Here is a 14,276-nt window from a genome sequence, read left to right as displayed (position 1 = left end):
TAGGGATATCAAATTTATTTTGCGGTTTTTGGACTGCCTCACATCCAGTGTTTGTTTAACCAAGCCTTACTTATTAAATTATTCATGTTTTAACTAAATTTATGTGACTTTGTGTTTCCAGGACAATTCTGTGATTAAAAATCAATGAATAAACCTCACGTAGAAAGCAAGAAAACTAGAAATAATGCAACTTGTCCCAAATCCTTGCTTGCTTCCTTACCGCTTGTCCCTTCCTTTTTCATGTCTTGATTTTTCCAATTTTTCTAAGACTCAGAAACATATGATGAAGTGTTGAATTGTTTCAAGCTATGATAGGTGACCCATTGTCACTGAAAAGGGAAGATCCTTTTCCTGGTGGTACTGTTGTTTGCTTGAGCAAAGCAAAGACTGACTTGGTGATAAGCAGTTTCAGTTTTAATAAACTGGTAACAAACTAATGAGGCAAAACTAATGAATTGTTTTCTGTGGGGTGAGTTGAATCAGTTCAGTGTGGAGAGTCAGATGAGCACCAGATGACACCATCAGAACAACTCTGGTGTTTGTGTTTGGTGTGGGTTTTTTTGTTTCGTTGTGTTTTGTTTTTTTTAAAATGTTTTGAACATCACAGCATTTTATCTGGTGAACATCATTGAGCACTGTCAAAAGTTAAGCAGCCTACTTATCTTTCTAATCTTGATTAGAATCCTAAAAGCTGTATTTAATTGTGTCTGATTTTTTAATGATTACCGGAATGTGTTCTTGTGGGTGCCCTTTTAGAGATGAAATTATTAAATGTATGAATTGTAGTGTTCTTATTAAAATTTAAAAAAAGAGAAAAGAAAAAAAAAAGCTTTTCCAGCTTCCATGAATCAAGAAAAATTTGGATATATGATTCATTATGCTCTGTATACAGAGGTACAGGCATGGCCTAACTGAAAGCTTGAGTCTGAGTTTAGACTATAGGGAGCTTATTTTCATTGCAATGCAGCTTCAATCAATTTTACACAATTTTATGTGAAAGTGGTGAAATCCTTAATAGCAATGCAACGTTATTTTTAATGTTCCAGTCTTTAGGGAAGCAAGTTCTATTTTTAAATGCGTTCCGGAGTCATCTCCTAGCTTTAGTTAGGGGCTAGCGATATCCTTGTTTCTTCCTCTCTTTCCATTAGCTGAAAACACTGTGGCAATATGAATTTGGTGAAAAGGCAAGGAGCAAAGTGTTGGTAGGGCTGCTTAAGGTTTGCCTAACGTATAAGACACTTGAGGATGTAAGGGTAAATTATTTAACAGCTTTTTAAGTATTATTTACTTACATGATGAATATTGTTTTGAGATAATATTTGTGTTTGTTTAAAAAATACAAGTTCTGATGAAACTGTGTTTTCTGTAACACTGTCCACAATCTTATCCAAATCTTTAGTCATGGCCCATTAACTTATTTTTCTGGAGGTTTCACCAGCTTTGCTTTTACCCCAACAGTGCTAAATTGTTTGCTAGTGAGATGTAAGAAAATATAAAAATCACTTTGACTTTACATCTGTACAGGATTGATATGGTCAAATTGCTAATAAAGAAGGATCTGGACAGCTGGTGAAGGTTGGAGTCAGTGTAATTATTTTATGTGTATATTAAAAGATAAAAAACCTCTTGAAATTAAATGTAATACTGAATAAAATGGTTTTGTTGATGAAAATGAGCGAATTGTTTTTCGAAAAACAAATAAACAAGGAATCCTTGCCTTTCCCTCTTCTCGTTCTTCTCCCAGTATTGCAAGCCTGTCTGTAAAGCAGTCACTGGGCTGTTTTAGTGGCTTCCTGTAAAAATAAAACCCTATCCTTGGCGTGGTTTGTTTTTTAGTGAGACACCCTAGAAGAAATAATGCAATTGTAACCACTATAGCTATACAATATGTTGTACTATTTTTATTTGAAGACTATTTCAATGAGGGTTTGGAATGACACGGTAGACTGGGCTCTCTTAAGTAGTTTCTACTGAGAAAGCATAAAACTCTTACATTTGAAAAATGGAAGTCACTATTCTGGAATTAAAATTAAAACTTTGGTCCACACTGGGTGAAAGGCAAGCTTGAAGGCTGATGTGGTGACTTAGATTTATACTTATTTAAACAAGAAATACATCATCTGGAAGGAGAAGCAGGGTTTTGATAGCACCATGTGAAATTTGTATATAGCTTCAGGGTGTCACGTTTGAAGCGGGAATCTTTCACAGACTAACAAGAATAAGATTGTGAGTGAGAGTATTTTACAGAAAGTGTTTTCTCATATAATGTACACAAACACGTTTAATTGTTTTGATACAGCTACTTTGTTAAAGAAAAACGGTTTCCTTACAGAATCACAGAATGGCCAGGGTTGGAAGGGACCTCTGGAGATCATCTTGTCCAACCCCCCTGCCAGAGCAGGGTCACCTACAGCAGGTTGCACCAGATGGCATCCAGGCTGATTTTCCCTGAAAGTTAGATTTTCACATGCAGAAATATCATTTTACTGTGTGTATTTCCTCTGTCTTCAAAGTTACATTCTTCTGCCTTGTTAGCAGCTTTATGGTTATTTTTTAAAGCTGATTTTCCTGAGAGAGTACTATAGATTACATCAAGATGCGGACAGGGTAACCATAAGCCTTGTACACGTAGCTGCCTCGGCCATTTCATATGCATCTATCAAATCACTTTCATAGAGGGGATTTGCTGAGCTGTTCCTTCAAGTTTGAAATTAAAAGGTCCTTCCTATGACTTCTAAGAAAGGTGTTTTGTTTCATTTTCTCAGTTTTTCAACTGAGAAGAAGGAAAAAAGTTTTGTTTAAATGCCTGTATAACTGCATAGAAGTGTTAGTCAACAAATTAGATATTCTGCCTCACTCAGAGAAGAAACCGAACTGCTTATGCACATTGCTTTCCATGGAGAGGAAGGACACTGAGTGCCTTTTTTTATCTTGTGTTCGGAGTTTGGGTATCTATTACATGTGATAGCCTTGGCTTAGTTCCTGACTAGTCTCTAACAGCTATCCTGACTGCAGCTTTGTATCACCTCTCCATAGGTACTGGAGCACACGTCCAGTTTAGGTAGAGCAGTGTCACACGCTGTGTTATACTTTGGTGGCCTCTGTGTCCATCTATGTTTTGGGAAGGTATTCTGTGTTCCTTAACATTTAATCCCTTTCAGTCAGGGACTACTTCCATTATACTTTATCAAGAACATATTCTGCAGATATTTAAGACTGTTGTTGCATGTAAAGTTACTAGGTGTCATTGCAAGATTACTGGTATGTATGATCTGTTTTATCAGAATGGATTATTTATGATTTACTTTTTTTTTTTATTTATTACTTTTTCAGGTTTTAAAGCCTGAGCTTAATCATGATTTAAAGCAGAACAATTTGATTTCAAATTTTGTTGTTAATTATTTTCTGTTGAATAAAAGCCCTAAATGATTTATTGACTAGTAAAATAATTACAATATGCTAATTTTAAATGTGGCTCCTCTGTTGTATTTGGTGCATTATTAAGTAGCCAAAAAGCATAATACATATATTTATGTGTATGCAGTAATTAAGTTTACATATTATGAAGTATAACATTGTCCATGATTTTTCAAGCTAGAAATTTTGGCTTAAATACTTTACATTGTTAAATTAGAGCATTGCTGTTTAACTTACCTGTTTCAAGAACTGGAAAAGCACTAACATTTAGAGAACAATAAGTAAACCATTGTTCTTGCTCCTCAAAAAAAAAAAAAAGAGAGATAAATCCGTGAATATAAGATGATATGTATTTTTAAGTCTGGATTTAAAAACGAGCTGAAACTGATGTTTTTTCAGACAAAGTTGTTTAAATCCTTACTAATTGCTATTGAGTCATCATACTTTGTTTTAGTGCATCCTGTAAATCTAGGTATGAGCAAGGATTGTCACAAGTTTTATTTTGAAGAGGTTGACTTTTAAAAAGTATGTTTTATAGTTCTTGTGTTAATGTTTAAAGTGATGATGTATTTACAGATTAAGTAATCTTTTAGCTCATGTTAATTAAAAAACACCCACCTTATTCTGAAGTATTTCAGCAGTATAAAACCAAATTCTTAATTTTAGATTAGTGAAGACCTGAAAAATGAATTGGCAAATGAGCTGTATATGTCAACCCCTGGCCTCAGTATGACTAAAGTAAAAGAACAAATGTTCTACAAGGTAAGTAGAAATTGAGTAGTTCCACAGATTTGCATTCGTTCTTTTTCAGTTAAACTTGGAGTTACTAATTTTAAGTTTACATAATACTATTGCTAACAGTTAATCAAAGTATCTAAATTAACTGGCACTACAGTGAGTTCTTTTTCATGTCAGTATAAGGGTTGACGGAGAGACTGGGAGAATGAAGGGAACTTTAAGCTGCTATTAATGTCTTCTGTCCTCTTGTGCCATCCCTTATCTTTTGCCACAAAAACGGTCTTACGTTTTAAAGTTTCCCAGACAAATGACTTAACTTGCCTGGCTGACAGACTCTTCAGGATGGAGACATTCTTGAACTTCTGTTACTGAAACTAGGTTTGGTCTGATTATATTAGTCTGAAATACTTTTTGCAAGAGAACAAGGGGAGAGGAAAGAAGTATGTGATGTAGCCCAGGGATTCTTCTTTGGAGCGAAGTTGACTGGGTTCCAGATCTGTTTCCAAGACCTTTTATATATAGCTTACATGAATCACATATTTCAAGATGTCTGAAACAGAAGGACAACAGAAGTCCATTTTCAAATATCAAGTAGGTAAGTGATGCAAAGCTACAAAATTGGCCTAATAATCATCGATATAAACTTTAAAGTAGCTTATTTTGCCTACTTGCATGACTTTCTGTAAGTAAACGATATTTTTCCACCAAAATAATGATCAGCTATTCGAGAGTCAGCATTTAATTTCAAAATCTTTGCATTTTGCATGGATAGAGCTTTGTTAAAAGACAGACAATGAGTTAAGGCTTTATTGGTCCATCTTGAATCTTAGGGTTGTAAACATTGTTAATGTATTATCTTGCTGTTCCATGGTGTGGGTTTTTCTTCTTTCTCAGGTTGGACTTGCAGATGCCGTGGATCTATTTAGAGCCAGAAGAGTGTTTATTAAAGATGGCTTTGCATATGTGCCACTTAAGGAGATTGATGCAATTGTTTTGAATAACTATAGAACAAAGTTATCTAAAGCACTGGCGGTAAGTCTGATAAAGTCTGAATTCTACAACTTTTGTTGCATTGTTTAGTGACAGTCTTGGACAGTGGTAGCCTTTTGGATTTTTAAATTTGTCTACTTCCATCTGGAGAATACCAGAAACCTTATCAAAAGTGCTGACGGCATTTAAAAGAACTTCATTACAAGCTGAGAGTTCATTAATTTTAAATGGAATTTAGCATGTGATGTGCATTATAAAGAAATTCCTGCTAGAGGATTTTAAAATTGTTTCCTGCATAGAGTAACATGACTTTTCATTCAAAATGTTATCCCCATACAGACAACTGATTTTTCCTCTTTGTATCAATCTTTTATCCCACAACATTTTGCAACAGTTTTTTGTTAAAGCAAGTAAAATAGTGATTTGTAGGTTTCTTTCCATTTTTCTTTTGTTAATGAAAACCGAAATGAAGATAAGTCAGAACATGTCAGGCAAAAATAAAGTCTTCGTATGAATGTTTGAGGTATCAAATCTAGTTAGGACACCTATGGTAAATCCTATATATGAATGTTCTGTTGGTAATTTGGTGATCAATTTAGGAATTGCTCATTTTACAATATTAGACTCTTCATTGGTGAATGAGACAGGTGCCCTAGTGGTGGAGGACGCAGAGAAGGCAGAGTTACTGAATGCCTTCTTTTCTTCGGTCTTCACTGCTAAAGCTGTCCCTCATGAATCCCACACTCTGAAGGCAAAGGGGGAGGTCTGGAGAGTGGAAGATTTTCCCTCAGTTGAGGAGGACCGGGTCAGAGACCACTTGGCCAAGCTGGACATTCACAAGTCCATGTGCCCTGATGGCATGCATCCGCGAGTGCTGAGAGAGCTGGCGGATGTTATTGCTAGACCACTCTCCATCGTCTTTGAACGGTCATGGAGAACAGGAGAGGTGCCTGAGGACTGGAGGAAGGCCGACATCACTCCAGTCTTCAAAAAAGGCAAGAAGGAGGACCCAGGGAACTACAGACCAGTTAGTCTCACCTCTGTCCCTGGGAAGGTAATGGAGCGACTCATTCTGGATGTCATCTCCAAACACGTTGAGGAACAGGAAGTTATTGGAAGTGGTCAACATGGATTTACCAAGGGTAAATCGTGCTTGACCAATCTGATAGCTTTCTATGATGTTATAACTGGTTGGCTGGATGAGGGGAAAGTCGTAGATGTCATCTACCTTGACTTTAGCAAGGCTTTTGACACTGTCTCCCATGACATCCTCATTAGGAAGCTGAGGAAGTATGGGCTAGACGAGGTGACAGTGAGGTGGATTGAGAGTTGGCTGCGGGACAGGACTCAGAGGGTTGTGATCAGTGGCACAGAGTCTAGTTGGAGGCCTGTAACCAGTGGTGTCCCCCAGGGGTCAATACTTGGTCCTATTTTGTTTAATATATTCATTAATGACCTGGATGAGGGGACAGAGTGTATCCTCAGCAAGTTTGCTGATGATACCAAACTGGGTGGGGTGGCTGACACCCCAGAGGGCTGTGCTGCCATCCAGCGTGACCTGGACAGGCTGGAGAGCTGGGCAGAGAAGAACCTAATGAGGTTCAACAAAAGCAAGTGCAAGGTCCTGCACCTGGGGAGGAAGAATGCTAGGCACCAGTACAGGTTAGGGGCTGACCTGCTGGGAAGTAGCTTGGAGGAGAAGGATCTGGGGGTTGTGGTAGACAGTAAATTATCCATGGCCCAGCAATGTGCCCTTGTCGCCAAAAAGGCCAATGGAATCCTGGGCTGCATAGGGAAGAGTGTGGCCAGTAGGTCAAGGGAGGTCATTCTCCCCCTCTACTCGGCACTGGTGAGGCCACAACTGGAATACTGTGTCCAGTTTTGGGCTCCCCAGTTCAAGAGGGACAGGGAACTGCTGGAGCGAGTCCAGCGAAGGGCAACTAAGATGATTAAGGGCTTGGAGCACCTCCCTTATGAGGAAAGGCTGAGAGAGCTGGGACTCTTTAGCCTGGAGAAGAGAAGGCTGAGGGGAGACCTTATTATGGCATACAAGTATCTAAAGGGTGGCTTGAAGGAGGATGGAGCCAAGCTCTTTTCATTGGTTCCCAGTGACAGGACGAGGGGCAATGGGCACAAGTTAGAACACAGGAAGTTCCGTTCAAATACACGGAAACAGTTCTTTACGGTGAGGGTGACAGAGCACTGGCACAGACTGCCCAGGGAGGTTGTGGAGTCCCCTTCCCTGGAGATTTTCAAGACCCGCCTGGATGCAGTCCTGAGTAATGTGCTCTGGCAATCCTGCTTTAGCAGGAGAGTTGGACTAGATGATCTCTAGAGGTCCCTTCCAACTCTGATAATTCTGTGATTCTGTGATTCACAGGTTTTAAAAGCTGGTGATCATGTATAATGCACAGCACTAGAAAGTCCTAGAAAATACGTCATTGAATAACATGAAAGTAGTTTGGATTGTTTTTTTAAAAATGTTTTCAAAGCCATATATTGCTATGTCACTTTAATATCAAGGTTGACCATGAGCGTTTAGTAAACAGTGTGAAGTAAAAATGCATTTCTTTAAGAAGCTACCAGTATGCTAATTTTCTAATTTGTTAATTCTGAATATAACTAGAGTCTGTGGGATTATTTAACGTGCAATGAAAACGGTGATACTCGTGAACACTTCCATTAGGACTCTTTAATACAACTGCAACTAGAGACATCCTTTATTTCATTTGATGCATAATGTTCTTGATGAAAGCTGATAACACTTTTATGGGATTTAAAAACAATTAATGTAGTCTATAGAAATATGGCTGAGTACACAGGTTATCTCCATCTGTTTGAAATACTTTTGAGAAGCTTCATGGACTTCTGGAATTTGCCTGTTGTGTGAGTAGCTGAGGAAAGTCTGAAAAACAGTAGGAACCATAATGAGTAGACTACCTGACTATTCAGTTTGAGGAAAAATTTGCAACTTTTTCTTGTGAACACAGGCTATCTTATATATAATGCATTTAACCCAGGTTACGTTGGTAAAGATAATAGCTGCTTTATAGTAAAGAAGTACTTCTTTATGTTATCCTCTGTAATCATAGTTTAGAAATTTTAACACTGATGAGTTTGGAAAATATCTTCTGTAGAACGGCTATGTTTTAAGTTATTGCAGTATTTCAGGTTTTTAGTTTTAATACATACCTTTTTTTTTTAAACTTCACCATATTTTCAGAGTAAGGAATAAAAGAAGATTAGTGATTTCTGTCCTATGCCAAAGCTCCTGATTGAAGTTGTGGGGTTTTGATTACTAATGTAGTTTGCGAAACCACATTTAATAAGCTGTTCCAGCTAATTTTAGCCAACATAGTGCACAGCTGAGAGATGCTAGGAATATTATTAAATTGAGTCTTTCAGAAATGAAGGCCAAAAATCCATCATGTTCTACGGAGGTCAATCTGACATTACTCTGTTATACCAAACAGAGGCACAACTGGAGTGTGACACTTGGTAGCTGGATAATTAGTGTAGTTTTCAGTGGAACAAAACTATAATCATCAATTATATTTCAGTGAAACTATAAGAATACACTTTTAAAGAAAGTATTGTACATAAGGATTTTTTTTTTAAATCTAAAGATGATAACAGTTGCCGTTCCACAACATACAAATTAGGAGGGTAATCTTAAGCTAGGTACCTTTCCTCAGCCTTTCCTGAAGAGGCACATTTCAATAGAAGTTATGACACAGTGGCACACTTCCCGTATTGTTTGTGAAAAGTACTCATTGAATACTATTTGGTCTAGCTTAAGTTCTGGGAGTACAGCTGGTTTAGTATTGCTTGCTAATGCTTTTGTAGCACATGGATGTTTGTACATGTCAGCTGCAAAGGAGAAATAAATCAAGAGAAATGTGCTGAATTTCCAGCACTATGATGCTATAGAGGTCTTCATGACTTTGTGTAGAAGTTGTGCATCATGGCCAGACTTAATTAAGAAGTAATAGAGCCTTAAACAGCATCACTGATTTGTTATTTGATTTGTCTCTTAATGAAAGTGTTTGATAACATTACCACTTTGGTAAGCATTGCTTTTGTGTGCTTTTGGGAGTATGCTTTAGTGGTTTTGCAGCACCTGGCTATTTACGCTTTGTTCTCAGCACTTTCTAATGGGCAATCCTTGTTTTATTAGAATTCGAGAATTAAGGATCTTAACGGTGTGATAATCCAAATTAGGTTTGAATGCTATTTCTAAAGAAGGGGTTTGTGTTTCACAGGGTCATAAAATAAGACCTCTATGGGGTAGTTTGACTTTGGCCAACACTTCTGGCTTTGACAGTCAGTTATAAGCTTCTAATGGACAAAATACCCTGAATATAGATAGTGGAAAGATGGTCTTTCAGGCACGTAGTTTTGAGGAATCTTTTGTACAGCTCTCATTAGTGGTTCAATTCTTTGACATCAAAGCAGCCTAGTTTTCTAGTGCGGGTTGTGTGTTGTTACTGATTATTTGTACTGTGGTGCATGTTTTGCCTCTCAGGGGTTGTTTGGTGCTACTCCAGAGTCGCACGCACAGGTTTTTGGAAGGAGTTATCCCTACACAGGAATGAATTTACGATGAAGGCCTGCTCTGTGTTTTCCAAGGTGCTCTGAAGCTGTCACACTTTACGGGAGTGTGCTTGTGCTAAAGCTACTTTTTCAAGGTTTCCAAAGCATTGAATAATTTGTGTGGTCACCTCGCCTTGTTCCATTGCTCGCTGCATTGTGGGCTCGTGTCGCCATGGTCCTGCATGTTACAGGGTGGGTCTAGACGGGCTTATAAAGGAGGAATGTAATGAGAGTGAATTATGTGTTGACACTGAGCTTTGAGAGAACAGTAAATAATTCACACCACTGACTTTTAAAAAAAGTTTTGACACTGGCACAAATTCAGTTTAGTCACTTTAATCACAGGCTTTAATCACTTAATAGTCAAGCCCATGAAGCAGTCATATGTTTTGTTTCATCCTTTAAAAATAAGTCGGACATCTCAACTATGTGGCTATTCCTTGAGGCTCAATAATAGGGGTAATTAATACTATTCCAGCCTTCTTGACAATTGCCAGTGCAACTGAAGAAGTTCATCTTATGTGCAAAATCAATACTGCAAGGATCTTCTTTCTGTATTCTCTGACCCATTCGATAGTAAATAATTTCCTTTGTGCCATTAATGATGATTAAACTGTAGAAAGCCTAAACATTTTCTGTAGTTCATGTAAGTTGTAATATTAGCTCTGCAATTGTTTTATAACTTAAAGCAAACTTTTATTAATTCAACCGCATTATATTTTATTTATGAGGGTTTCACTGTGTTTACACTAACATACAAACATTTCTGCAGCAATGCTAGGCTGCATGTAGGTCATTTCAGTTATAGCCATTTAATGAACTTAGGTGTTGAAATTATTGGCAGTATTGGGTCGCCTTCTTTTTTCTGGATAATTGTTTTAATTTTTGATTTCATGAAATCAGAAGATTCGGCTTAGTGCGGCAGTTCAGACCTCCAGACCCGTCTCAGTGCAGCGTTGCGCTGGGTACCACACCGAGGAGGATTGCACCTGAGCAATCTGAAAGGGGACAAAAGAGGGGAAAAGGAGGGAAGGGGCTGCTGAATGATCGGCTGGGACAGGCCTTTGTCGGCAAGCATCCTCAAATAATTGAGAAAATGACTTAATACGACATTAGCAGTTGTCTGACTTGTGTGAACAGGCATTCGCATGGGACAGCCATTTGCCCTGCAGTTCCTGCCCTGTAATGGCTGATCCCCAGAAATGGTGTAGTTTTTCAAGATGCATTTATGTTTTTAGAACTGCTTTAGCTCTAGTACTGCTAAGTACTTAGTGTCTGATACTCCTCCTGTGTGATTGATCAGAAAATCCTTTATATAGAGATTATGGTTTTAGGTTGAGCACATTAAATGCTCTTTTTATTATTAAAATAAGTCTAGTAGCCTTGACTCAACCTGTGTTACAGGGTGCAGGTGCCCAGGGCCTGGCAGTGGGGGGGCTGCATGGCGGCCTCTGTGAGGAGAGGCCGGGGCTGCCCTGGGCCGGACACAGCTGGTTCCAGCCGGCTCCGACCGACCCACTGCAGGGTATGGCTGGGCCCTGCAGCCACCGTGGGGGCACCTCGGGGTAAAATATAGTTAAGAGAGGGCAAAATACCCCACAGAGAGAAGAGGAGGGAACCAACAGGAGTGAGAAGCAGCCCGGGAACACCAAGGTCAGAGGAGCAGCTCCATGATGCTGGTGCAGATCTTCATGTCACCTGTGAGGACCCCACGTTGGGGCAGGCGGGTAGTTCCTGCACGCTAAGACAAGTTGTTTTCGTGTTTTTTTTTTTTTTTTTTTTTTTTCTTTTCCTGAAGTACTGCAGCACATGGGAGAGAGCCTATGCCAGAGCAGGGGAAATATGTGAGTGGGCAGGAGCCATGGAGAGGAGCTGTTATGGTACAACCATAGCTGCCCCTGCCCTCTGCCCCCTGTGCGGCTCGGAGTGGGAGGCAGAGGAGTCTGGAGCAAAGGAGTAAAGTTTGGCTTGGGAGAGAGGGGAGGAAAGGTGTTGTTTTAATGCTTGTGTCTGTTTCTCACTTCCTGAGTCTATTTTAATTGACAGTAAATTACATTAATTTTCCCCAAGTTGAGTCTGTTTTGTCTGCAGTTGTAATTGGTAAGCAAACTCCCTGTCTTTATCATGACTCATGAGCTTTCTCATCCTATTTCCCCCTGTCCTGTTGAGGGAGAGAGCAGCTGGATGGGAGTTTAGCCCTTAGGTTGTGGTGGGTTAACTGTGGCTGCTCTGTTAATTTTTGCTCTCTAGGCTTGTGGATCTGCTGAGGTTGGATACTGGAGAACAGGAGGTTCAGCGCTCTGGTTCCAGCTCATGCAGTTGTGTTAGCTTCTGTGTTTCTAGCACTCCTCCCTCCCCTGAAACAGTTCTTGGATAAATTCCAGAGGTGGGGATAATAGATACTGAAAAACCTGACACTGACTAGGATGCTGCCATTAGTGTTTGCATTAACTGGGTTAAATCATTACATTGTTCTTATCTTAACAAATGTTACAGTTCAGAAAATGTCCTGAAGGTTTAGTGCTTGTTGAACATTACGTTTTAAGGCTATAAGCAAATGTTTGAGAATGTGTAAATATTCCTGTGTAGCATGAGTGCTTTTATTGTGGGTTTGAAGAGTTTATTTTACAAAGATTGGTAATTATACATAATAGAATAACTGAGCTTTCCATTCATAGTCTAGTGGTGATTTTTCAGTAGATTTGTCATACTTGTATTTAAGTCCAGCCCCTTTTTCTCCCAACTTGAGCCTAGTCATTGAAGTAATAACTTGACTCCTCTTTGACTTATAACTCTACTGCAGAAAGTTGTTTTTGTGAAAATACTTTGTCAGAACATCATATAGGATCTAACCATCTGCAAATTTACAATATAAAATAACACAAACCAGTACCATAAGAAATCAAGATTCGAATGTTAATATGTACAATCTTGATAGCATGTGTTTCTTCTTAGTGCAATGTATATCCTTTTTTACTTTGCATTATGATCTTGCGTTATCTGATAAAATGTCTACAAATCAAATTGTTGGGTTTTGAGGACAAAAGGAAGACCTCACTGGTGTTGTCTAATTTTGATGAGGTTTTTTTTGTTGTTTATTCTTTTCCGTATTTGGAATGTAATCTTCAAAACTGTTAGAAATGTGAATCAAGTAAGTTGCTTCTGGATTTACTAATATTTGTAATGATTTGTCTTTTAAAATTAAATACCAGTTAAACATGCTATTTCAGTTGATTTATGCTATGTGTTCAAAGAACCTGCTTGTTTGGGAAAAGTATCAGTACACATAGCACCACCTGCAAAACATTTTTTTCCAAAGACACCTATGTTTTCAAGCAGTGAAGCAGAAGGTTTTATGTAGTGGCATTAATGTTGAGAAAGTATGATTGATGATGGTCTTGTCACTTGAAATTCATTTCAGGTGTTGTGTTCCCAGTGTTAACTTAAAGTAATTCACTGTAACATAAATGGATGATTTTTATAATATGCACATACAAGGTTAGTAAGGTAATAACTTTGGCAGTGCAGGGTAAAATGTGATTACAGTGAGTTTGTCCTCTGAATCTCTCAGATCAAAGTTTGCAGTGAGAATTTTGCAGGGAAGCAGCTGGTCTTCATTTCTGAGTAGTATTATATTGTAAGGTCATTGTCTAAGGCACAGGTCTACTGAATAAAATGGTGATATTTTTAGTGGGTGAAGTGAAATCAAGGGAATTGACTTTGAGCGTGTGTCTGTGCCAGAGAGGACTCAAGCCTGTATGGGGAGTGGTTACCTGCAAGACAGGGAAACGCATGGGAGTTTTCTTTGTGGACCTTCTTTTTGCCATGGCCCCTTAATTGTACCATTGTTGGCTATTTTCTGAAATCCGTCCTTCGGTGTTTTATCTCCTCTACCAATTGAAGTACATGTGTTTCTTTTAGAAACTATGTAGATTGCATAAAGAAATTATAACAAATATTAGGAGGCTAAATGAAATTTGACTGTATTCAGCATTTTGTCTTTCTATTTCTTCTATCTGGTTCGTGCATCTACTACAAAGTATAAGATTTTGTTAAGTACTGAATTTGCAGCATGAACGACTGCTGTGATCTCTGCGTGGTTCTGTTCAGTTTGATTTACATGGAAATACTTCCATCTTCAAATCAACATAGGTGTTTCATGATAGTGAAAGTAACAAAGCAAGATGTACAGGATTTGAAGCATGTGGAAGGCTTGTGTAACTGTTGAGATGTTCCCCAAATTTCAGAAAAGCTATTGAAATAGAATATATTAGCAGGAAGTATAATTTTATTTCTGTGTTGTATGATAGATGCAATAACCTGGAAATGTGTCAGTTAATATCGTACCTCTTTAATGTTATGTGACAACAATTTATTGACATGCTGGTAACAGTAATTTGAGAATGATGAACTGTAGTCAGGAAGAAAGAACTTTAATGGCATATGCAGTTGGTAAGTAAACAGAAGTCTGTATTTCAGGATGACTCTGTGTTAGAAATTTGAGTTTCCTACTGATTATTTTCTTATGGCCTTCTGTG

The 14,276-nt window shown here is 38.4% G+C and overlaps 1 protein-coding gene across 1 annotated transcript in view; it reads left to right on the top strand.

Annotated features, from left to right (window-relative positions):
* Positions 1 to 14,276, top strand: part of PRIM2 (DNA primase subunit 2) — a 127,839-nt gene that overhangs the window by 20,111 nt on the left and 93,452 nt on the right. Inside the window, exons 6-7 of the mRNA XM_082481033.1 lie at positions 4,084 to 4,179; positions 5,050 to 5,187. Of these exons, the coding sequence (XP_082337159.1) occupies positions 4,084 to 4,179; positions 5,050 to 5,187 (234 nt within the window). The remainder of the gene's footprint in view (positions 1 to 4,083; positions 4,180 to 5,049; positions 5,188 to 14,276) is intronic.

Source organism: Vanellus vanellus (genome assembly GCF_965231255.1).
Source record: "Vanellus vanellus genome assembly, chromosome: 3".
NCBI classification, from domain to species: Eukaryota; Metazoa; Chordata; class Aves; order Charadriiformes; family Charadriidae; genus Vanellus; species Vanellus vanellus.
Note: the sequence above shows the minus strand (reverse complement) of the source record. Positions and strands in the feature narration are given on the sequence as shown.